Source organism: Talpa occidentalis, unplaced genomic scaffold (assembly GCF_014898055.3).
Source record: "Talpa occidentalis isolate TD23 unplaced genomic scaffold, MPIMG_talOcc4v2.1 talOcc4.3, whole genome shotgun sequence".
Lineage (NCBI taxonomy): Eukaryota > Metazoa > Chordata > Mammalia > Eulipotyphla > Talpidae > Talpa > Talpa occidentalis.
In genome coordinates, this window is record NW_023603184.1 from 100,483,875 (window position 1) to 100,510,730 (window position 26,856).

At 37.0% G+C, this 26,856-nt stretch overlaps 1 protein-coding gene across 1 annotated transcript in view; it reads right to left on the reverse strand.

Annotated features, from left to right (window-relative positions):
* Positions 1 to 26,856, reverse strand: part of LRP2 (LDL receptor related protein 2) — a 190,065-nt gene that overhangs the window by 52,751 nt on the left and 110,458 nt on the right. The window contains exons 34-46 of the mRNA XM_037523480.2: positions 25,421 to 25,530; positions 21,898 to 22,075; positions 20,700 to 20,916; positions 19,621 to 19,860; positions 11,535 to 11,723; positions 8,937 to 9,857; positions 8,640 to 8,805; positions 7,396 to 7,554; positions 5,988 to 6,277; positions 5,219 to 5,422; positions 4,503 to 4,745; positions 3,357 to 3,482; positions 1,954 to 2,073 (exon numbers count right to left, since the gene is read on the reverse strand). Of these exons, the coding sequence (XP_037379377.1) occupies positions 1,954 to 2,073; positions 3,357 to 3,482; positions 4,503 to 4,745; positions 5,219 to 5,422; positions 5,988 to 6,277; positions 7,396 to 7,554; positions 8,640 to 8,805; positions 8,937 to 9,857; positions 11,535 to 11,723; positions 19,621 to 19,860; positions 20,700 to 20,916; positions 21,898 to 22,075; positions 25,421 to 25,530 (3,163 nt within the window). The remainder of the gene's footprint in view (positions 1 to 1,953; positions 2,074 to 3,356; positions 3,483 to 4,502; positions 4,746 to 5,218; positions 5,423 to 5,987; positions 6,278 to 7,395; positions 7,555 to 8,639; positions 8,806 to 8,936; positions 9,858 to 11,534; positions 11,724 to 19,620; positions 19,861 to 20,699; positions 20,917 to 21,897; positions 22,076 to 25,420; positions 25,531 to 26,856) is intronic.

Genomic DNA, 26,856 nt, shown 5'->3' on the forward strand with positions numbered 1-26,856 from the left:
ATAAATAAATAAATAAATAAATAAATAAATAAATAAATAAATAAATAAATAAATAAATAATAAAAAATATGTATCAGGATACAGAGAATAAGGTAAGAGAACTCACTCTCACCCTTACTAACAATTATCTCTGGGAAGTGAGGGGACATAAGAAGTACAACAAAATGAGAATTTTGCTTTTTTGTATATATCTTATTATGTTTTAAAAAATAATACTTCTCACATGAGAATAGGTTCACATATAGAGTCTTGCTTATTTTTATTTAAAATTGGTTGGGTACTAATTGCTGTTATCTGTCTCCCCTTACTAGATAACAAAGTAACTGTCTGTTACTTTCGTTCCATTGAAGAAATTTAGAGACTATATTTATTCTTCATATATTGGAACCAACAGCTCATCTTTTTTTTCTTTTATTGAGCACACATGTAAAGTGCCATTTTCATCAGATCATATTAAACATACAAACTATCAAATTATTTACCACTGTTGATATTGTCCTTAATCACCCAGTTGAGGTAGTGTGTCAGGTTTCTTGCCTGTGAAGTTATTTTCTTTACCCCTTTCCATGCTGTTCCCTCTGGAGAGAAGACATTATGCCAGCCCCTACCTAAGGAGTGGGAGTTATGTTCCCCATCCTTGAGGGTGGTGTACCTCCATAAATTATTTGGGAACCTTCTTTATGGGGAGATTTGACTCTTACTGTTTTTTTCCCCACCATCATTGCTAGCTCATGTTTTTAACAAATTTCTCACACTATTCTACTCACCTATCAATCATAACTATTTCCCTTACTGATCCTTAAAACTCTATGTGCACTTTGCTCATCACAAACTTTTTAATGTTGGGGAAAGAGTACATAGCAAAGAGCTCCAAACCCCACCCTATAACTATTATGCACAAAACTTGAACCCAAGAGAAAACAGGCATAGAAAATAGCTGAATTTAGTTGTAAAACTATACTACTGGTCCTAAAAAACAAATCTCCCAAATAAGTTTTATATATGATTACTGCAGCAATAATAATAGAGGGAAAAATAAAAGCAATCCTTAAATGGAGGCAGGTAATGACACTATAAAAACTAGATAAAATAGTATACAGATATTTTAAAAGGCATGTAGAGACTATATAAAGGCATCAAACAAATTTTAAGCAAACAGTAACTATTTTAGGCTTGCAGGACACATGTACTCTGTCACGCCTACCCAACACTGCCATTGTAGCACAAAAGTAGCTACTGATAATATGTGGCAATATTTTATAAATAAAACTTTATTTATAAATACAGGCAGCTGGCCCATGGTCATAGTTTGCTGACACCAATATGGCAACATGATATACTGACAGATAAAAAAAGCAATGGAGAAGACTGTATCTTTATATTTTTATAACTGAAATATTCACAAATATAAATTAGAACTTGCAAAAGATAAATAGCAGTCTCCAAACACAAACAGGCACAACTGCCTTGAGGAATACAACACAGAATCCCTGAAACTTCCTGGGAAACTCAGATGTTCATGGAATCTTACCTCATAGATGGCTCACAGAACAGAAAGAGAATACATGTCTGTTATATGCCCCTTCCTCGAGTATCTGGGGATTCCAATCACTTTTGGATCCTCCCATGGTCTAAGGGTCAGCACTCAAGCCAAATTTAGAAATTCCAAATCAGACTGACTGAATTAAAATCAACTGGGTTCAACAGGCCAGAAACAATATTGTGTGTGTGACCAACATAATCTTATTTCCTTAGCAGCAATCGGCAAGCTCCATGTCTCAATCAGCAACCCCCACAGATTCCTGAAGCTATAAACGTCTGCTCAGTGGTGTCAGGATCTCAGCTGAGAGCAAGAACAGGGAATAATCCAGTAGCCATGAATTTAGTCTAAAGTAGTTGAAAGAGATTCTCTATTTGCATCCTAAAGCTTTTCATGCATACTTATTCTCTTACCACAAGTGTCAGGTTCATCGGAGCCATCAAAACAATCTCTATTTTTATCACAGTACCAATGGCTAGGAATACAGCGCCCACTTGTACAGTGGAATTCATCACTGGTGCACGTGTGAGTGGCTGGAGGAGGGAAAGAAAATAAAACCCTTGAGCAAAACTTTTTCCCATTCATCTTAATAATCTACTTATATCTCTAAACTAGATAAAAGATGCCAAGAAAGAAAGAATGAGGCCTGGTAATGGACTTCTATATAAGCTTTCTATTGGGAGGGAGGAATATAAAAGAGAGGGAAGGAAAGCAATATTCCTCCAGTTTTCCAAAATTTTTTCTAGATTCCAGAATTCCAAAATGTAAACTGTACTTATTAGAATTACCAAAGAACTATCTTTATAATACATAAAATTGCAAATTATGTAATTGAAGACTTGGTTCTACACTTTCTGCTATAACAAAATTTAATAAATGCTATTAAAGTAATCATGAAAAGGAAAACATGAGCGTACACACACGACTAGTTAGCTATATTAGACCATGACTGCAGAAAGTTAACAAAGTTCTCCTTTATACATCCTCATTACATGAGAATTTGAATAAATGAGATACTCTGCCTGTGTTTGAATATTCATTCTTTTCTCATAGAGCCTTAGGTAGTTCTAGTTGGATGTATTTTCCAAATTTGTTACATGAGTATGAGGCAGAGTCAAGTCTTACAATTCTGGTTTACATAGATCCCTTGCTTTGGCCCATGTTATCTAATCATCTGCTAGGGAAAAATTGATAAGTAGAGGTCCCTGAAAGGTCAATACCAGCTCCATTCTGTCCCTCTACATTGCTGCATCCAGAATTCTGCTTCCTTTTGCTGCTGTTACTACAAGTGACTTCCACTCTTGCACCATAGACTTGTCTGGCAGCAACCACTAAATTTTTCAATTATGCATCTATTTATACTAGTAGTCTCAAAGCTATCAAGGCCTTTTAATTTGAGCTGTAAGTAGAAGAAATTGCTAAATAAGAAATAAAGGTTTCTGAAAATGAAATATATTTAAAAAGAAAAATTATTTCAGATGAAAAGATTACTACAGTCATAGAAAGAGTAAATATAAGGGTTTAACAGGCAAATTATGCATTTTCTCAGCTCTAAGAAAAAGTGGATCTGGGGCTATAGAAGGTTAGGAATCAGAGCAGGTCAATGGAAAAAATATTTGGAGTTGAGCATCCAACCAGGGAACAGAAAGAAGGGCCATCTCACACCCTCTACCACCTCCTCAAGGAACTACCTATTGCATAAGGTCAATTTGAGATGACAAATTGAAATTAACCCAAACACCCAGGTCATTTATCTTTGTATAAGCTCAAGACATGCATGCCTGGAACCACAGAAAAAGAAGCAGATTTATCTTACAGCAGAAAATGGGGCTTTCATCACTCATATCTCCACAGTCGTTGTCTCCGTCACACAGGTAAAGGCGAGGAACACAAATATTTGTAGTCTGACATTTTGAGTATCCCGGCTGGCAGGTACGGTCAGCTTGAAAAAGACAAACAGATAAATATTTAAAACACATCCACCATACCACCACATATATATCAGAAAAACTGACTATGCTAGCAAAATTGCAGAATTCAAACCACCAGAAGGAAGGTATATTCTAAGTTATCAGAGGCATGATCCATGACACTCAGTTTTCAACATAAGTCTATACATCTATATAAAAAGAGAGATGTCCAGCTGATACTGGAGGGAGTAGCATGAAGAGAGCAAGGATGATAACCTCTGTGAATGTACATTGTCAATTTTCACTATGGAGCATTGTACATTATTTTTATTAATAAAAACAAATAAAAACAGATAATGGAGAGCATTCCTAAAATTTAGTAATAGTAACAAATGAAGTGAAAGGTAAACCAGTTGATAGCACACCATAAAAAAATTCAAATATCTTTAAAATCAGTATTTTGACTGCCTATCCCTAGTGAGATATTATAGGCATTTTAAGATTATTTTAGAATAAAGTAAGCAACTGTGAGAAACCATAGACAAGATTATAAAAGTAGTAAAAAAAAAAAAAGACCTATATTTTTAATTGAAATGGAAATATCAGTATAGTTTTTTTTTTCCTTAAAAATTGTACTCTCTTGTCGTGACAGCTTCACCAATGATTGGTTCTGAGGGGAAAGTTCTGCCAAGCAGCAATGGCAGAAATCTTTGAAATTAAGGAAGACTGTCATCTCCTTGATCACACAAACTGCTACAAGGGAGGCTTCCTGTTGATCGATTGAGTCAAGGGGCTCACCCTAACTTAAGGTTAAAATAGTCAATTGTTAAAATAGTCAATAGATTCATAAATTTTGGTGAATAATTCAAATATTAGGTAGAGTTGTTTTTAAAAATCATTTAGTAGACTATATAGTAAATTGAAATTTATGTCTCAGATGAATACTTATTGCTTTTTATTTTTTCAGAAAGGCTTTGTCTTTATGTAAAGATTTCATCTCCTGTGGCCTAAGACTTCAGACCCCAAAGCATAAGTGCTTCAGATGAACTTACGGCAATTTTTTTCATCGGAAGTATCATTATCATGGCAGTTGTTGATACCATTGCAGACAAATTGAAGAGGTATGCACTTCCTGTTACTGCAAGTAAATTCTGAGGTTGCATTACAGCTCCTGAACAGGCAGCCTTCTTCATCACTGTTGTCACCACAGTCATTGTAGTGGTCACAGCGATAATGATATTGGACACATCGCCCATTGGCACAGGTGAAGGCTGTTGGAGGGCAGGTGTGGAATGCTAAGAGGAACAAAAAATATTGAAAAAAGACCACTTGATTAAAGTGTCATCTTAATTTCTTAAAAGATACAATAAAAAAAAGAAACACTTTGAGTTTACCTTCCAGGGCAAAAAGGGCTGCAAAACGGACTGCATGTGAAGTGAAATAACACTTAAAATTAGTCAGATTAAGCAAAATATGTAGCAATTTTTTTAACAAATGAAATTTTTAAGCAAATCACTCTATTTCTCTATCATCTTAATTTTAAAAATCTATTTCAATCACTGAAAAGAGTACTTCCTAATAAAATATCATTGTCCATAGCATAACAGAAATGCAGTCTGAATTCTCTGAGTAAACATTTTTCTGTTCTAACCAGACTCTGAGGCACAAATTTCAGAACTTTTCACACAATAGCATAACTCTACAAAGAGTTGGCAGTCACATCTGACCCACTGTCAGCTCCTACAAAAGTTTGCAGAGTCCAACTCACCACAGACATTTTCCAACTCATCACTGCCATCACCACAGTCATTGTCATTGTCACATTTCCAATGTTCCGAAATGCAGCGCCCATTAAAACAGGTGAACTTCGATGTCTCACACCGTGTGCCATTGTCCCTAATGCAGTGTTTGTTGTTGTTGGCCAGATACCAGTGGCCCTCATGTGGACACTGGCACTCTGCACCATTTGGACCTAAAGAAAGAGAGACCCAGAAAAAAGTGAAACATTTGTGTAGCAACCATTCATTTTCTCTTCCAGAATAGCACTGGCACAAGTTTCCATATTAAATCAGACAAGCCTTGGACACTTCCCATCAACCTTTCAAATATCTTGAGTCATTTTTACATCAAGAACAACCACCAATTTCTAATAAATATAGCTAATTCATCCTAAACTACCTGTCATCTACACTGAAACAATATCAATGATTCTCCCTTCTCAGTAAAATCTGCAAAGCAAACAGTACATTTTCCTCTTCCTCTGAATCTGCAGTTCTCTATAAAACACACTATGAAGCACATATCACACTCCATCTTTCTTTCTACCTCCATCAAGCAAGAATTGAAAATGTCTTCCTAAGAAGATTCCTGTCAGTCTTTCTCTCAACATATAACCCCCCAAATATATTTCATGAATTACTATAAAATCAAGGAGAATTTCAATTTTTGTTTTTTGTTAGAGCTAAATATCCCTGCAGCCTTCCTACCGGTTATTGTTATTACTCTCCATGATTCTCTCTTCATGGGCAATGTCTTACCTGGTGCACAAATATGGCTGCAGCCACCATTAAACTGATCGCAAGGATTGTTACAATGCTGTGGTTGGTCCTTCCGAACAACACAAATACCCTTAGGCTGGGAGGGAAAAGTTGTGGATAGCGCAGTCACATCTGACCCATCAAATTTGTTAGCTCGATAAATTTTTTTCATATTCCAGTCGGTCCAATAAATAAACTGGCCATAGGTAGTCAAGTCAATAGGCTGATAGACTATGTTGACAATGACCTCACGATTCAGGCCTGTTAGGGTGCTGCGTTCAATCTTCTGCCTAAAATTAAGAAAAAAAAACAAAACAAAACAAAACAAAAAAAAGCTGGAATCTAGAAAGAATAATCCAATGTCTGGACCTAGCCATTGCTTTACACAGGCCCCCAGCTTTTCTTTTCAAGTAGAGCATACAATAGCAAATGTTTTTAACTGGTGATGGGAAATCTGAGTTTGCTTATCAAAAAATGGTTTGTATGAATCAATGATCTACAAATATTAATATAACCTACAAGTAATCCTATAAAATTAATCAGGCTGACATTAGAATGAGGAGAATGTTATGAAATAATACATATAATTCAAAGGACTTGATGTTTAGTGCATAATATTCACTCAGTAAGATGTTAATTCCTTTCCCTTCCCATTCCTTTAATGACTTTTTTTGATTGGTCATTTATCAAGTACTCCTGAGATATTTACGTAAAACGATTCAAATTTAGATACAAAAGTTTGTTTTGGATGAAGAAATAAAGAAAACACCAAATTGTAAGGTGCTCGGTATCAAAAGACCAAAATCATAGAAAGAGCAAGAAAAGTTAAAATTTCTGACATGTAGAAACCAAACACAACAAACAAAATCATCTCATCTCTTCTGTTAGGATGATTCTCTATTACTACAGGAGAAGTTGCTGATAAAATCAGAGTTGACAAAAGTTTCTAAGGAAAACATGGAATTGTCTGAGAAGCTAACTCAAGAACAAAGAGTCTATTTAAGAAGATGAACAAAAGTTAAAGACAAAAGGAAAATGCTTTTACATGACAATGCTAAAGTCCAGAGAAAATATCAGTATGCATGTAAAAGTCACTCATATTTATGGTAGTTACGTGGGACCTGTAGGTTACAAATTGAGAGATTATATTTATAGTTATTATTGAGATGAACTCATTTGGTAATACATCTTTAGATGTATTTTAGTTTGTAAGTATTCATTCTCATGCCAGAAATGAATTTTTACAGTTACATTCACCAGGCCATGATATAGTGTCTAAAACTAATTCTACATTTTAGCCAAATTGCTTTCACATAATATATTTTTATCATATTACAATACGCCTCTGCTTTGAAAGAGGGAAGAATTCTTCTTATCAAAACCAACACAGACAACCACAGACACATACCGACTGGCATCTGTCCAGTAGAGAAATTCTTCTTCAAAGTCCAGAGTAAGGGCATTGGGCCAGACCAGGTTCCTGTCCACAATGGGTTCCCGGAAGTTTCCTCCCATTGTGGCTCTCTCAATTTTGGCATTAGTACTCCAGTCAGTCCAATACATGTACCTAGTCATTCAAAAGTAGTCATAATTAATTCACAAGGGAACTCGGGATTCTTTTTATTTAATAGCAGCATTCTTTTTTTTTTTAAATAATAAATTTTATTTTTATATTCCCCATACAATTGCAGCCCCCCCATTCTGACCCCAATCCCTCCCCTCCCGCCCCTGCCCCCCTAAAAGTGTCTCTGGTTCATAGTTTTTTGTTGATTTTGATTTTCACTTTCTTATAGTTATTCATTTTCCTGGTCCCTTATTTAAGTTTTCTAGATTCCTGCTATGAGTGAGACCATCCAGTATTTTTCTTTTTCTTTTTGGCTTATTTCGCTGAGCATGATCCCTTCCAGCGCCATCCATGTTGCTGCAAATTGCATGTGTTTATCTTTTTTGAATGCTGAGTAATATTCCATGGTATATATGTACCACATCTTCTTGATCCAGTCATCTATTTTTGGGCATTTGGGTTGTTTCCAAAGCTTAGCTATTGTAAACAGTGCTAATAGCAGCATTCTTTAACTGCAAACTGACATTACAATGTAAAATGAGGGCTTCCCCGGTGGTGCAGCAAGTTGAGCGTAGCACTGCAAAGCTGTCCGCAGCTTCTGCAGCGCGGGTTCAATTCCCAGCCAGCCAGAGAGATTCCCACATGGTGTGGCAGACCTCCCTGTCACACCTGCTGCTCCTCTCAGTAGTGTATTTTGGTCCTCTGCCTGTTCTGCTCCCTGCTCTGTCTCTGGTGAATCCTCTCACCCTCCCACACCTCTGGCCTGTACCCCAGCTCTTGTATAAAAATAAATAAATCTTTTAAAAAATATATGTCAAATGAAATCCTATTCCATCCTCACCCACATAACTTGCCAAAAGGGGATTTAAGAGTCAGAACATTGATTCCCTTGTATACTGGCAACCTTTATAGCATCAAAGGAAGATCCTTCCTAGGAAAAGTCACTCATGCTCTTTAACCCTTTGAATCTGTTGCTACAGTGTAACAAATCCATAAGATACTGGCTATTTTGAACATAAAATAATTTCAGGTCCCATCCCCTACAGAAATATGAAGACATAAATATGATAAATAAAACCATGGCATACCCGCGGCAAGGATCTAACACAATTGCTCTTGGACGTGGAACATGGGCTATCATAGTGCGCAAAGATCCATCTGGAGCCATGGAGTTAATTGTCTGGTTGGTGTAGTCACTGTAATAAATTCTTCCATTGATCCAGTCAAAGGCAATGCCATCAGAAATCCCTATATCTGGACATATACCAACAAACACACAGATAAAGGCATGAGTCTCCATATGCATTTTAGAATCACTGGGTAAGTCATGAATGTTGATCTCATTGTACCTGTTTCCAAGGTAGATTGCAACTGAGTATACATACCTGAAACAATGACAGTGGGAGAACTGAATCCTGGATTCAAGCTGATATAGGAAATCTGACCATGTCCAGAGTCTGAAAATTGTGTGAAGTAGATTCTATTATTTCTACTGTCATAGTCCAGGGCCACAGTATTTTTCCCCACACTTATAGCATGGAATGGTGGATTATGGTTTCCAGGGTCCAAGTATAAGCTTTCCAAGGTATTATTCAAAGCAAAGATGAGGAAAGGGTCTGTTGGCATGGCACAGCTCTTGCCATCACCCTCCAGGTTCCCAAAGGCACAGCCACATTTTGGGGTGTGCAAATCAGGAAGAGCAAAACAGAGATGAGAGCATCCACCATTATTTTCCAAGCAAGGGTTGTTGTTAACCTCAGCTGGTGACCGGGGCTGGACACGCTGATCAAAGATGGTCACATCTCTTAGCCAATTGATATTGTCTCTTATCACTGTTGGTGACTCTGTGTTCCCTGGATACTTGCTAGCTTGGAAGATTTTTTTCAAATTCCTGTCTACCCATATAATAGAATTTTCAAAAACAGTGATGCCAAAAGGAGTTGGGTAGCGACTACCATAATAAATCACTTCCGATGCCTCTCCCTGAATATTGATCCTTGCAATTATATCTAAAGTATCATCAACCCAGTAAACATAGCCACTGCTAAGGTCCACTGCCAAGCCCCGTGGTGTGACAATGCCCTCTGACACCAGCACAGTTCGATTAGTACAGTCAAGAAAAGCACGTTCAATCTTTGGGTTTTGCCCATAGTCGGCCCAGAAGAGGTATCTGTTCTTGGGATCTACAGCAATAGCCCTGGGCATATCCACTGTGGTTTTAAGGAGAACACGACGGTAGGTAGTATTGATCCGCAGAACTTCTACCAGTGTTTCAGACACAAATGCATTCGTAAAATAAATATTTCCTGCAGAAAAATGATAAATGGAAAACTAAGAAGAATGAAAGAGAATATCTTTTCAAATCCAGAACAAAACATGTCGGTTGAGGTTTGGGTTAGTATATGGCGTATTTTCCAAGATGATAAATAAATGTCTTAGTTTAGACTTAGGAAAATATATATTTACTCTTAGGAACTAAAGAGATTATTCAAATTTAAAGAGAATTTAGCTTCTAAAACAGATAAAAAGTTACAACAAACATTCTAATATATACATAATTTATAATAAAATGTAATCTCTTTTTCAGAATGGACTTGTCTTCTATCTGAATGTTTAACCATAAATCTTCAAAGACTAAATTATATATGATCAACTTCTACTCCAACATGATGAAAGGAGCAAAGAGGGAGACCCGAAAGTATCTCAGTTTGTCAATGTGATCCAGTGCTCTTTGTACTTAGCATTAATGTGAGATTTTTTTTCCCCTAGGTTTTCTCATTAGTATAGATGTTTTTACCCCATGAACCTTCTAAAGCTACCAAAACAAAAGTCCATGGTCTCGGGTGTTACATGGTATGAAGATAGTATAATGAGTAGAGATTGATCCAAAGTTGATTTCAAGGACATTGAACTTTCAATATTGCTATCAAAGCAATATTGCTATCAATATTGCTATCAATAAATTGCCATCTATTTTATTCCTAAATCTGATTCAAAACAACTCTAGAGAAATCAGGCCAATATGCAGCATGTTACTGACCTACTCTTTTTATTTCCCATCTCTAACTGCACTGTATGTATATTCCAGTCCTTTAATACAGGATTGGCAAACTTTCTGTGAAAGATCAGATAATAAATATTTTAGACTTTGCAGAGAATATGGTTTCTTTCACAAGCACTCAACTCTGCCAATGAATCATGAAAGCAGCCATAGACAAAACATAAATGAATGGGTCCAGTAAAACTATACCTACAATAATAGCAGTGGGATGCATTGGCCCATAGATCTTAGATTACTGACCTCTGCTTTATCTATACCCTTAAAAATAATGTAATAAATCTGTAATAAGGAATGGAATTTAGGATCCCATTTAAAAGCCTTATCTAATCATAATATCATATTTATTGTTATTATAATACCTAGATTTACAAAATACATTTTAACATTTTTAAGTGAGTCTACCAAGTTTGATAATACACAGGATACCTATACTTCTAGAATGGGAGTATGCTGTAAAAATAATAATAAAATTGAAACATTTGTTTCTCAGGTTACCATTAAAAACGAGAGGTAATTCAAAATTAATTACAAGATCAGTACAACTAAGTTAACATATAACTATAACAGAGTAAGTACATATAATATCAAAAGTTTTTATACAGCAACAAGAGGAAGCAATAAGAATTTGGGAACTGAAATTGTTGTTTTAAAATATATGATTGCCATTTTATGATTTACATTATACTTTAATATCCCTTTCTCTTTGAAAATTTAAATATTTCTAACTTGGAAATTAGGTGCTAACCTAAGTGCATAAAAATTCACATAATTAAATATTTCTAGCCATTTGCTTATGGCTTTGTTTATGCTAATAAGCAGGTAAGATAATATGTTACGAATCTGTCAGTTGAAGCACCTTATCATTAATTTAACAAATACTTAGCTTAGTCTAAAAGCACAAATCACTATACAGCCTTCTTACCTGCTACCCAATCCACAGCAATACCTCGTACTCCATTTTCTCCTATCCCACTTGTAATAATGTTTGTAAAATTAGTCCCATCTGGTTTGATTCTATGGATTGCATTATTTGATGGCACAGAGCTGCTAAAATCACACCAATAAATAAAGCCAGAAGATACATCAACATCCACGTGTAGTGCATTTCGTCCTGGAACATTTAAGAAAAGATCATTAAACGATGCTTTAGCTAGAACTAGAAATTTTAAATATCTGCCCTTCCTCACATGCTCTCGTCCTAATCCTCTGCTCTGACCATGCCCCCATTACAAAATAAAACTATTTGTTTATAGTTGCAATGAGCAACTGCTACCTCAGAACATGGTTTCTAAAAACCATTTCCCGAGGAGGGGGCGGAGCAACATGGCGGCGAGGAGACGCTGCGAGTAAGATCTCCCATTAAAAAAAGTGAATAGGGAGGAAAAGCGGCAGGTCCCAGTGAGAACTGGGACACGGAAGATAAACGGGTGACGCCAGCGAACTGCCCGAAGAAGAAAGTGGCCATAAAAGAGGACTAGAAGGGAGGGAAGCGCAGAACCCTGCTCCCCTCCCCCGCCCACAGAGGCGGCACTCTCCGACCAGCAGAGAGGAGGAAACAACAAACCAAAACAACCGACAAGAACAAACGACGCAGCAAGCGGGACTGTGAGCGGAATGGAACTATTGCAGCCACCACACCCCGTGAACGGGAGCTGAGACGAACCCTGCAGGATCCGCCGCGGCGGTGAGCGAACGGCTCCGGGCGCCATTAGAGAAGAACAAAGACCCCGGGAGACGCGCACACAGCCCGGGCTGCCGGTAAGCCTGCGCGGGAAACGCGGCGCGCCTGGCGCGCTTGAAAAGCAAGTGCAGACCGGGATCGCGGCTGCCCAGGTCCCCGCGCCTGTGACCTAGGCTGGCGGGGAGACGACCTAGGCTTGCGGGGAGACGCACGGAGGTCCTCACTGAGGTGAAGGTCCCTCCCTGAGTAAGCAGGAACCAGGCGCCCAGGCACGGGAGCCGGGTGCAAAAGGCGCCATTCCCGCGCCACTGAACTGGGCTACAGCCCGCGTCCTGGACCTGAGGGCTTTGAACTGAGACCCGGGGCACGAAAATTCGGGGCGTGGTTTCTCCACGACGGTGGGGCACAAGGCAGACACAGCACCCCAAAGCTGTTGAGGTGTACCCTACCATTCCCGCTCTGTTCTCTGTCCCACGGGGTGGGGGGAGGCGAAAAACAGCCCCCCAAGGACAATAGGAGAGATCTCTGGCGCCACCTAGCGACCAGAAAAAAAAAAGTCACTAACACCCTATAAAACAGGACATTTCTTAAGTCTGCTTGAAAAGGGCAGAAGGTTTCTGGAGGACCCAGTGGCCAGCCGGGAAGTTATTCCACGCCAGGCCCCTTCCGACCAGCAGTCTGAGCCCACAGAGGGAGCAGGCACCCACGTCCGGGGCAGACCGGGTGCGCAGAAGAGTGTGCCTGAAACCGGAGGCGCAGGGACTGCATCCTGCTTCGCCATTTGAGAACAGGGACATTTCTTCAGTAAAAACTGCCTAAAACCAGCAGAAAGCTCCCCCAGAAGACAGAGATGGCTCCTGGAAGAGCCAGAGGGGAGCGGAGAAGTTCACCCAAGATGTCAGTCAGTCCGAGCAACACAGTGTCCCAACGCATACGACAAATTAGAAAACAGACAGTAGGGAGTAGAAGAACCACACGCAACCTAAAAACTCCTCAGGAAAGAAGCACACCACAAAAAGAAAACCACTCCCCAGATTGCAACGACAGCAACTTGGAAGAACTTCTGAGCCTTCCAGAAAGAGAATTTAAAATTGCCATGATTAAAAAAGTGATAGATCAGAAGAAGGAAATTGAGTCCCTAAAGAGGGAAGTAAGAGAAATGCGGGAGATCAAAGAATTAATGGAGGAACTAAAGAACTCTGGGAAAAGCAATGAAAGCAGAATAGATGAAATGGAAGAACGAATAAGTAATCTTGAAGACACAGAAATAAAAAGAACCAAAACAGAAAAGGAAAGAGAAGTACGAAGGAAAAAGAATGAAGAAAGACTTCGGGAACTATCTGACTCCATGAGGAAAGGAAATATAAGAGTTATAGGAATTCCAGAAGGAGAGGAGAGAGATGTAGGAACAGAGAAAATATTCATGGATATAATTGAAGAGAACTTCCCAAATGAGAAGAAGGAGCTGAAAATTGATATACAAGAAGCAAGAAGAACACCAAACTTCCACGACGAAAGGAAAAACACAGCAAGACACATAATAGTAAAGCTCCCAAGAATCCAGGACAAGGAAAAAATAATGAAGCTGACAAGAGGGAAGAAACAGATAACATTCAAAGGAAAACCAATCAGGCTGACATCAGACTTCTCTGAAGAAACACTACGGGCAAGGAGAGAGTGGAGGGACATAGTCAACAGACTCCAAGAAAACAGATGCCAACCAAGAATACTCTATCCCGCAAAGCTCTCTTTCCTCCATGAAGAAAGAATATGGACCTTCCCAGACAAAGAGAAACTCCGGAGTTTCATTGCGACTAAACCCCCACTCCAAAAAATACTACAAGGAATCCTAAAGCCAGAACCTCAGAGGGACGAATAACAACGAAAGAAGACCGGAAAAAAAAAAAGTTATTAAAAGAATAAATAAATAAAATCAAAGGAAAGACAAACATAATGCCAAATACAGATGCTAACATATCAATATTAACTCTAAATGTAAATGGACTAAACTCTTCAATAAAAAGACACAGAGTTGCAGCCTGGATTAAGAAACAAAACCCAACCTTTTGCTGTCTCCAGGAAACACATTTAGCTACAAAAGATAAAAATAGGCTCAAAGTCAAAGGATGGAAAACAATCCTACAAGCAAATGGGCCAAAAAAGAAAGCAGGAACAGCTATACTTATATCAGATAAAACAGACTTCAAACTCAAAAAAATAAAAAGAGACCCCAATGGTCACTACATTATGATTAAGGGGACAATACTTCAAGAAGAAATAACACTCATTAACATATACTCACCAAACGAAAGAGCACCAAAATATATCAGACAACTGTTGTCCTCTCTGAAAACAGACATCAGAGAAAACACATATGTAGTGGGAGACTTCAACACACCACTATCAACAATGGATAGATCAACAAGACAAAAAATAAGTAAAGAAACTAAAGCTCTAAATAAGGACCTAGAGCATTTGGGCTTAACAGACATCTATAGAACACTAAACCCAAAAAAAACGGAGTACACATTTTTCTCAAGCGCACACGGATCATTCTCCAGGATCGATCACATACTGGGGCACAAGACAAACATCAACAGATACACCAAGATTGAAATCATACCAACCATCTTTTCTGACCACGAAGGCATCAAACTAGAAATAAATCATAAAAAGAAGGCAAGGTACTATCCTACCTCATGGAGATTAAAAGCCACACTACTGGAAGACCACTGGACTAACGAGGAGATCAAAGAAGAAATTAAAAAATTCTTTGAATTGAATGACAAGGAGGACACCAATATCCTAAATGTATGGGATGCAGCAAAAGCAGTAATAAGAGGAAAATATATAGCAATAGAAGCTCACATCAAAAAACAAGAAAGAACTCAAAGAAACAACCTAATCTCGAAGCTCAAAGATCTAGAAAAAGAACAACAAAAAAACCCCAGAACCAGTAGAAGAAAAGAAATAATAAAAACCAAAGCAGAAATAAATGAAATTGAAACTAAAAAAACAATCCAAAAGATCAATGAAACCAAGAGCTGGTTCTTTGAAAAAATAAATAAAATAGACAAACCCCTAGCCAGGCTCACAAAGGAAAAAAGGGAGAAAGCACAAATACACAGAATCATAAATGAAAGAGGAGAAATCACAACGGACACAGCAGAAATCAAAAGAATAATCAGTAACTACTATGAACAGTTATATGGAAACAAGTTCAACAATCTAGAGGAGATGGACAAATTCCTACAACTCTACAATCACCCAAAGCTAGATAAAGAAGAAATAGAACACCTAAACAGACCAATTACAATTAGTGAAATTGAAATGGTAATCAAAAACCTCCCCAAAAACAAAAGCCCAGGACCTGATGGATTTACAAATGAATTCTACCAAACATTCAGAGACGAATTAGTGCCTATCCTTCACAAACTCTTCCAAAAAATTGAGAAGGAAGGGACAATACCAAACACGTTTTATGAAGCCAACATTACACTAATACCAAAACCGAACAAGGACAACACAAAAAAGGAAAACTACAGGCCAATCTCCCTAATGAACACTGATGCAAAAATCCTCAATAAAATTTTAGCTATCAGAATCCAACAATGTATCCATAAGATAATTCACCACGACCAAGTTGGATTCATTCCAGGGGCACAAGGATGGTTTAACATCCGAAAATCAATCAACGTTATCCAACACATCAACAAAAAGAAATATAAAAACCATATGATAATATCAATAGATGCTGAGAAAGCTTTCGACAAAGTGCAACACCCATTCATGATAAAAGCCCTTGAAATTCTGGGGATACAAGGGACATACCTCAACATCATAAAGGCCATCTATGACAAGCCAACAGCCAGTATCATTCTCAATGGTGAAAAGCTGAAAGCAATTCCATTAAGATCTGGAACAAGACAAGGATGTCCACTCTCACCACTGCTTTTCAATATAATACTGGAAGTCCTAGCCAGGGCAATAAGACAAGAGAAAGACATCCAAGGAATCCAAATAGGAAAAGAAGAAGTCAAACTATCACTATTTGCGGATGATATGATAATATACATAGAGAACCCCAAAATCTCCACAGAAAAACTAATTCAACTCATCAATCAATTCAGTAAAGTGGCAGGATACAAAATCAACACGCAAAAGTCAGTAGCCTTCCTATACACAAACAATAAATCTGAAGAAGAAGAAATCAAAAAAACCACCCCTTTTATTATCGAAACAAAAAAAATCAAATATTTGGGAATAAATCTAACAAAAGAGGTAAAGGACCTATACAAAGAAAACTATAAAACACTGTTAAAAGAAATAGAAGAAGACACAAAGAAATGGAAAGACATCCCCTGCTCATGGATTGGAAGAATAAACATTATTAAAATGGCCATCCTACCAAAAGCAATATACAGATTCAATGCTATTCCAATCAAAATCTCAATGGCATTCTTCAAAGAAATAGAACAATTATTGATGAAATTCATATGGAATCACCAAAAACCCCGAATAGCCAAAGCTCTCCTGAAAAAAAAAGAAGGAAATGGAGGCATCACACTCCCAGACTTCAAACTATACTACAAAGCCATAATCATCAAAACTGCATGGTATTGGAACAAGAACAGACATACAGACCAATGGAATCGAATAGAAAATCCAGAAATAAACCCACAGATTTATGGTCAACTAATCTTTGACAAAGGAGCAAAGACTATGCATTGGAGCAAAGAAAGTTTGTTCAATAAATGGTGCTGGGAAAACTGGGTCGCTACATGCAAAAGAATGAAGCTTGACCACTACCTCACACCATACACAAAAATCAACTCAAAATGGATTAAAGAGCTAGACATAAGACCTGAAACCATAAAATACATAGAAGGAAATATAGGCGAAACACTACGGGATTTGCACATCAAAGACATCTTTACAGACACATCACCCAAAGCAGTGATAGTGAAGAGAAAGATAAACAGCTGGGACTACATCAAATTAAAGAGCTTCTGCACAGCAAAAGAGACAATAACAAAAACAAAGAGAAACCCCACCAACTGGGAGAACATTTTTGCACCCAACACTAATGATAAAGGACTGATCACAAAAATCTGCAAAGAGCTGATGAGACTCAGCAACAACAAAGAAAATAATCCAGTCAAAAAATGGGCAGAAGAGCTAAAAAGAAACTTCTCTGAAGAGGAAATGAAAATGGCCAACAGACATATGAAAAAATGTTCAACATCACTTGTAATCAGGGAAATGCAAATCAAAACTACCATGAGATACCATCTCACACCAGTGAGAATGGCACATATTAAAAAAACTAGCAACAACAAATGTTGGCGAGGATGTGGAGAAAAAGGAACTCTTGTGCACTGTTGGTGGGAGTGCAAACTGGTCCAACCACTATGGAGAGCTGTGTGGAGATTTCTGGACCTACTAAACATAGAGCTTCCATATGATCCAGCAATTCCACTCCTAGGTATTTACCCAAAGGACACAGAAACATCAATTCCAAAGAGCACCTGCACTCCTATGTTTATAGCAGCACTGTTTACAATAGCTAAGCTTTGGAAACAACCCAAATGCCCAAAAATAGATGACTGGATCAAGAAGATGTGGTACATATATACCATGGAATATTACTCAGCATTCAAAAAAGATAAACACATGCAATTTGCAGCAACATGGATGGCGCTGGAAGGGATCATGCTCAGCGAAATAAGCCAAAAAGAAAAAGAAAAATACCGGATGGTCTCACTCATAGCAGGAATCTAGAAAACTTAAATAAGGGACCAGGAAAATGAATATAAGAAAGTGAAAATCAAAATCAACAAAAAAACTATGAACCAGAGACACTTTTTGGGGGTGGGGGGCGGGAGGGGAAGGATTGGGGTCAGAATGGGGCGTTTGCAATTGTATGGGGGAATATAAAAATAAAATTTAATATTTTAAAAAAAAAAATAAAAAAAAAAAAAAATAAAAACCATTTCCCTAGGAAGAGGATCTAAATACACTTCTCCAAAGAAGATATATCAGATGGCCAATAGGCACATGAGAAGACAAATCCCCAAAGTGAGATTTAGAAAGACAACAAACATTTGTCTTAAAAAGCAATGTTATAACAAAATAACTATGGCAAACACAGAGATTAAAAGAAACTACAGAGACATTCCAAATATAATGTATCAATCTTGATTAGATCCCAGCTGGAACAAAGTAACAACTATTTAAAAACATTTTCTGAGGCCAAGTGGAGAAATATGAATATTAAATGATAATGCTTTTTAAAGCAACATGCTAAAATTTGTAGGGGTGAAGTGTCACAGTGGCTGCAATTTATTTTCTAAAAGTTCACAGAGAGAGAGACTGAGAGTTTGCATGTTGTGAAATGCTAACAGTTGCTCAACCTAGGTGAAGGATACAGGATGTTCATTATAATTTTCTTTAACATTTATGCATTTGAAATTTTTCAAAATAAGGGACTGAGGACAAAATTAATGATTTTATAATCAAATTATATCCATAATTCTTTAGACATCAGAAAGCAAAGACAAGTCATGAAGTAGAAAAGTATGGCCACCAAGCAGCAGAGCGTGTGGGCTGGAAGCACCTTCCCCTTCACTACATGCTTTTCTGTCTCTTCTTAGATCTCCTGCACCTTTCATTCCTATCATTATTAGCCTGTGAAATGCTTCTTGTAATGCTAGTAAAAACACTTAGTTCCTCTTGTAGTAACATATACTTAGAAACCTCTCAGTTCATCTAGGAAGCAAGGGATCATTTCAATTGTTAATAGTATACAAACATAAATAGCTATTAATTAGACTAATACTGTCAACTCACTCATGTACTTCATCAAATACACGTTAATAGATCAGATTGTGGACAATGTCACTATTATTCTAATGTTAGAGTACCATCTCCCTAAATCTCCACAACAGTTCTTTGAACACCAACTCTGAAAATACTTTTGCAGTCTCACACTGCATTCTTTCTTGCTCTAGGGCTGTGGTTCTCGGTGTGGCCCTCAGACCAGTATTGCGCTAAGAACCTGTTGGACTGCAGATTCTCCAACCCTACCCCAGACTACTATTATCAGAAAATCTGGGGATGATACCCCAATCTGTTTTAACAAACATTCCAATTCTGACGCACAAAAACATTTGAGAACCACTCAAGGTTAAGCTATTTTATTTAAAGGAAAGTCAAGTTTCTTTATGTGACAAACATGGAAAAATGCTGTATGGCACCATGGATCTCAACATGCCACTAGATAGAGTCAAATCTTACTCAAATCTTATTTATATTGGAGTTGGCATACCTGGACCTGCCACTGGCACCATTGCTTCTGAATGATCTGACAGTACCAAGCTATAGCCTCTGATTGCAGACAGCATGGAAACAACAATGAAGGAATCGTATGGAGAGCAGGTCCGAAGATCAGAATTGAGTTTAAATCCAGTGGCACAGGCACAGGAGAACTGTCCTCCTGGTATAGGCAGGCATATTTGTGCACAGACATTGACGTTGTTGCTACAGCCATTTGAGGATGCAGTAGAGTCTAAATGAAATCAAAATCAATTTTAACTTTTGACTCTATTTACTTGCTACAACATCTCAAATTTTATTTGGGCAATCAAATACTTCATTATGAAAATTAACTATATATTAACATGAGATAATAACCTAAAAACCATATTGGAAACACTAGCATTTACACAACTAACACCTAAAGGTTTTAAAACAGGACAACAAATATTGTATAATAGAGAACAGGGCATCAATTGCTTTTCTTCCACAAATTATGCAAGATGGAGTCAAATCATACACATATAATTACTTCTATATTACATATATATATGACATGTCAAAACTAAAAGCTCCAGTGAACATAATGCTAAATTAAAGGGGTAAATTTTGATCTCTGGAAAAAAAAAAGACATTGAGAAAGTCTACAGTATTCCTTTCCAGATGAAAAATTCTATCCTGTTTTAATACTTTCCCAGCATGTCTCTAACAAATAATCACTGAGCACTTCCATATATGAAGAATTATTTTAGTTACATGGCAGAGAATTACAAGAGACAGACAAAATGCTTGTGAGGGTTACATTCTAACAAAGAACAAAGACGATATACAGAACAGGACGTGCTATGAAACAAAAGCAAGGAGCAGAGTTTAAAGTAATGGAAATAAGCTTACTCTGAAGTCAATCTAAACTTCAAGGTGCCAGGTTAGTGTTTTACATTGAGCCACACGTAAGACAGTTATCATTTTCTAAATATTTTGGGTAATTTCACTTGCAAGCAAACATGGGTCTCTGTGTGGACATGTGTTTATATATGTGAGAATATACATTCTTCAACCATGAATGTGTATATTTCAGTGATAAATACTTACCTTGCCATCTGTGATAAACCCGAAGGGCCCTCAGATTCGGAATATTATCTCTCAACACTACTTTGTTGTCCCCAGTGGCTTTTTCAACTCTTTCAATGACCTCATAGACTGCATCAGTATAATAAAGGAAGGGACCATAGACAGCAATTCCCCAGGGGTGGGAAAGATGGTTTACCAGAATCATTCGATTTGTACCATCCACATTTCCTCTTTCAATCTTAAAGAAAAAAAAATATTCAGGTCTGACTGATTCATGGTGAAATGAGGGAAACATTTAAAAATAATGCTCCTTTAAAATAATACTTCACATTTATATAGCTATCTAAACTTGACAGAGCTTTCTCATATCTATTTTCTAATATGATAGTTAAAACTACACAGAGTCAAGGACAGATCTGAAATCACCACTGTTTAAGAAGCAAGGAAGAGACTAGCACTCATTCAGTGCAGCATCCAAAGCAATATTTTAATTCAGCAATAATTATTACTGAGCACCTTCTGTCTAATGCTACCTCTACTGCATCAGCACAGCAGCAAAGTTTAAATTCTGTGAGTGAATGAAATTACAGTCCTCTTCATATTCTGTATTCAATGAATTCATCTTAAAGTTTAAAATTACTGGGAAAGGGAGTTTTCACATACATGTGAACTACATAAGGACACTAGAAAAGAACATGTAGCTACTTGAGGACACACACCTCAAAAGCATGTCGTATTTTTTTCTTAGTCTCTATAATTGGAGAGAAGAGTGCTGTGAATGAAAAGAAATGATATTACTAAATCCTAAAATAAAGGGTGGAAGTGATAGAATTTGACTTTTAGCAGTGAATCTATTTAGTCTATATAAATATAAATACCGATTCTCAATGATGAACACTTGAAAGTTATAGCATTATAATGCGATGCTATTTCAATTTAAAAAAAAGTGAAACCAGAAAAAAATAAAATGAAAAACAATTATTTTATCATGAAGAAAAACAAATGAGAAAAAAATAATAAGCATTATTCTATGAGGAACTATACACTTATTATAAAGGACTGGACTTCAGGATATGCTTGGGGGAAAGAGTTATTGGGAGAAAGTGCAATAAAGCACTGGTACAAGTTGCTAAGTCAGAATGCTCAAGTCAGAACAACTAGTATCAGCCACATACATTCAACAATATAGATAAACAGACTGAAAAGTGTTCTTTCTTACCACACCCCTGCTGGTGACTGCCCAGTAGAGTTTCTGCTCTTCAATGTCAAGGGTGAGAGACTCCAGATGTTCAAGTTCCCCAGAGAAGAGGATTTGTGAAGCTGAGCCATCCATGTAAGCACTTGCAATCTTAGCAGGAACTCCACTGTCAGTTCCTTGATCTGACCAGTATAGTTTCCTATAAACATGAAAAATACCAACATTTAATAAAACATAAGGTGGATTAGAATGAATGGCATCTATAATTTAAATGTTTAAATGAAAAATGCGTATTTATTATCCCCAAGATACATACAATTCAATGGAGGAAATCTCAAGAGTCAGTATCTTATTACACATGATGAGGAGGAAGAATTAGCCAGTATTGTATCAATGTATAGATATATATCCTAGCGATTATTGCTGTATAAGCCATTTGGAATAGTATCTAAAATAGGAAGCTAGCATCTTCCATTAGTGGGTTATCTTTTAGCTCACACAGGCAGAAAGCTTATGACTAAGAAGCTTCAGACTATCAATAATCAAACCCTTTCAAAGAGCCATGTGCTGCCCAGTATTCTAGGAAAGATAAAACTAATGTAAAAGTCACCAAATACCTCTAAGGCCTCTTATTTAGTTCTTCAATTATCATCTACCACAAAATTTTCTTATCCAGTCTGAAATCTGTGATGTAATTTAATGCACTTTTCTGAGAATGGAATGCTTTTAGCATGCTGATATCAGGATATATATACCTTTTATTCTAATGTTCTATTTCATAGTAAAACCAATAGCTTAGACACATTAATCTGTATACATGAACTCTAGTTACCACACACAATTGTGAAATTCATGATATAGGAAATTTCATTAAAAATATATGAAGGGGCCTCCCTGGTGGCTCAAGGGGTTAAGCATTGCACTATGAAGAAATCCACAGCCTCTGCAGCACAAGTTCTATCCCCGGCTGGCCAGGAAGTAACCCACATGGCACAGCAGACCTCTCCTGTCTCACCCTCTGCTCTCCTCAGCAGTGTATTTCGGCCGGTCTGCCTGTTCTGTTCCCCACTCTGTCTCTGGTGGGTCCTCTCACCACCCCGCATCTCTGGCCTGTGCCCCAGCTCTTGTATGCACAAATAAATAAATCTTTAAAATATATATATATATATATATATATGAAGAGTTGCTTTCCATTTCCATTGAGGACATAACTTCTAGACTTAAATTGAAGTATTAATTCCTTTATATGTCACCTCCTGTTATAGTTTCAATATATTAATTCACAGGCTCTTGTACTCCTTTTTTCTCAAGTCCTCAGACCCCTTAATTCCAATTATCTTTATCTGCATGTTTTTTGTACCATCAATTCAGTAAATCCATCCCATAACCTTACTCTCCAACTTTCAACTTTTCTGACTCTCAGTTCTCAAACTCTTAAAAAACTCTGCTTTGACCAAACTCTCCCATCTCTGCCTGCCTCCTATTTTATTTCTCCTGTTGAACATGTTCTTTGCCCTTAAACCTTGCCTGACTTCCCAGGCCTTCAGGCCCTCTATGCTTAGACTATTTTAAGAATATTTTTACATATTCTCTTGTGCTTACCTAATGCTAGTTTCCTGCTATTTTCTTTTTCCTCTCCAAAAGACAGATGGGCAAAGTCACAAAGCTCTTATAAATTCTGAATTCATTAGAAATTTGTTACCAAACCTTCACCGAGAACTCTTATCCTTAGCTGATTTTTTTGTCTTGCTCTCCATATTGGCTTTTTCATTCCTATGCTTCATCAATTTCTAATTCCCGCCCTGTTATTTTTGCTCTCAATCAATGATTTCTCCATCATTTATCTTTAATCTGCCCCTAAAAATATGTTCTAATTTCCTTATTTAAAAAATTTCCCTGTCACATTTTTGACCTACACTTTTATCTTTTCCTAGTTTTTCTTTTTCAATACCAAAAGATAATAGTCATAGTTTCATCTTACCTTTCTTCTCTTTAGAATATCCTGAAGAGAATAGTCATAGTTTCTTACCTTCCTTTTATTCTTAACCCCATTATATTTCTAGTAAACATCCCGCCTCAAATTTTATAATAACTAAAAAAATCATAATTGCCTCCATCCTTTATTAGCAATCATCCACAGTGATATTTTTCAGCAGCAACTGATTTAATAACATTGACCATAACTTTGTCAAGACTTACTCTTTACTAAAAGTACAAAACATTATATCCATGAGTCTCTGTCCTGTTTCTCTCTGGCAAAATTTTAAACTGTTCCCATTGATTTCCAATGCAACTAGTCTAAATATCTTAACATAATCTTAATAATCATAATCATAAACCAACATAATCTTAAATGTACCCTCTCTTGTCTGCTCCTTTGCTCTTGACTTCTTTCATGAAACTGGAGATATCCTCAAAGTCCACACTGCTTAGTGAAATACTATGCATCTTTTAAGATCCATTGCAAATGGCATCACATTCCTCAAGCTGAAAATTTGTCTTTGTGCAGAACTCTCATCATTTAGTCTCTCTTACAGCTCAATAATGTACACCTATGGGTTACTGGCATTTATTGAAAGACCTTCTCCTTACTGAGCTATGAATTCTCGAGGTTATAGATTTTTAATCATCTTTGTATGTAGCCCAAATACCCCCACCTTGGTGCCATGTAAGAGTCTGATTTCACTTATCACATTCAATGTTTTCCTCTTCTTTCTGGGTAAAAAGCTCAATTACATTCCCTGCCTTCTTGCAGTTAGCTCTGGCCATGTGACTGAATTCTAGATGAAGGCATATGAGCAAAAGTGGATGCACTACTTGGAGGCCTGGCTCATAAAAACCATCTAGTGTATTCCTGTAATTAGTTTATTCCTGTAATTTCCTGAAGATCCCATAATCATGGTTCCCTGAATAACTGAGTAGAGCTTCCCCTATCCTTTGCCCAAACTTGTATATATTTTTGTCATATTACATTTTGATATTTATTCTTTCAATAGTTCACACCACCTAAAGAAAAATAAAATAAATAAAAATAAAATAAAATATTTGATGAAGGAAAAATTAGCTGCTTTGTCTCCCATATGGTCAGCTGCTCCTTCTGCTAAATCTCTGGTTCCAGTCCTCTCTATTTACAACCACTCTACATACCACCACGTTTCTGGACCTTCACTGCTCTCGCAGTTGCAACCCATTCTCTACCCATTGGAAATCTTCTGTTTCCTTAAGACCTCTTTTAAATTTTACCTACCTACCTCCTTAAAATTTTCCACATTCATTCAAATCAAAGTCAAAATTCATTCAAAGTCTTGAAATTCTTGCTTGTTTAGAATTAATTTCAATTCCAGTGTTATTAATTTGAGGAAAATAGAACAAAACACAAATCATATCCTTCATATTAAATATAACTCAGTCATTTCCTTTTCTCACTGAGATTTCTGTTTTTGAAATGTTGGCAGATGAAGTCAGAAAATACCCTAAGTTTGAAATCTTCCGCTTCTATCAGACCACAACATTAACAAGAATGGCGCCATTTATAAACACTCACCCTCTAGCAGGATCAACAGTTATGCCAACTGGAAAACCAACGCCAAGAGCCGTCCCATCATTGGTAAGCAGTGTTTTTCTGTACCTGACATCTCCCCGCAGGGTGAAAACCTACAGCATAAAAATCAATTGTTAGAACTGAGTTTCACAAGGAGAAACCAAAGAAAGCTGAAATGGAGGAGAATGTATATAACAAATTCTAAAGCATAATTAGGGATGAATGGAGGGTTTGCATGAGATTCACATAATCCCCAGTTGTATTTCAGGCCTATGAAGAAATCAGCTCAATGGAAAATAAGTAAGAAAAGCAAAAATCACCTCTCAAATTCCTATTTTCAATTCACCTAAATTTCAGGAAAGGAAACTTTCATGAATAAAAGAAAGGTAAAAATGGGTCAATGTTATAGAGCATGAGAATCACTGTCTGAGAGAAACTATACAAAGGCCTTCCGAAAATCTGGAAGACAAATAGGAATGTCACACCCCAGCTAGCACCCAGTGGTCCTTTATTGCGAAGAGAGCTAAACGCATTCAAGGGTCATGTGAATTCTATTCCAAATTAATAGCCTTAGTTAAAACACTTGAGTCCTAATTCCTGCCCTGCTATGTCTGACTATATGACCTGAGGTAAGTAAATTCACTTCTTGGTGTGAAAAATGATGATGATGAATTTTCTATTTAGAGCTCACAGGACTATGAGATTGTCATGTGAATCACTTAAGTGTGTTCAATAAATGTTTCCTATTTTTTATTGATTTATGGGGCACTTACTATGTGGCAGGCAAAATACTAAGCATTATCAGATTTGATCCTCTCAATAATTCTGTGAGATGGATACCATCATTATGCCCATATTTCAGATGATGAAAAGGAGGCCCTTCGAAGTTTAGTGGCTTTCCCAATGTTGTCTATTTTTAATTATTATTGTTATAATTTTTATAACCACAATCACAATCAGAATCCTGAAACATCCAGAGAAATATGGATTACTAGATGAAAAGCAGTTTCTTACAGGAACAATCCTATTTTCACATGCATCTGAGACATTCTATAAGCAAAAACAACTAGTAAGTGATTAGAAAATACTTACTGATTTGCAGTTTTTCCATAAAGTTGTTTTTCATTACAAATAGGTGATTTGTACTGATTTGTATCTATGTTTATGCTTTTATTTCTGCCTCTACATGTACATACACACATACTTTATTCCCTTGTTTTCCTCTCACTTCTAAATTCCTCTCTCCTACCGGTATCTTTCTGTCATAACTAGACAAAGCTAGCTTTTCTCTTTCAATTTTCCTCTTCCTGTTAAAATTTGTCTCCTTTCCAAGACCTAAGGATCTCTTTGGTTTAAAAGCAAGTTCCCTCCCTTGATGAGGGAATAAATTAAGCTCTCTCACACGCATTCTGTAGGTTTTATTTTTCAGCTACAAAATT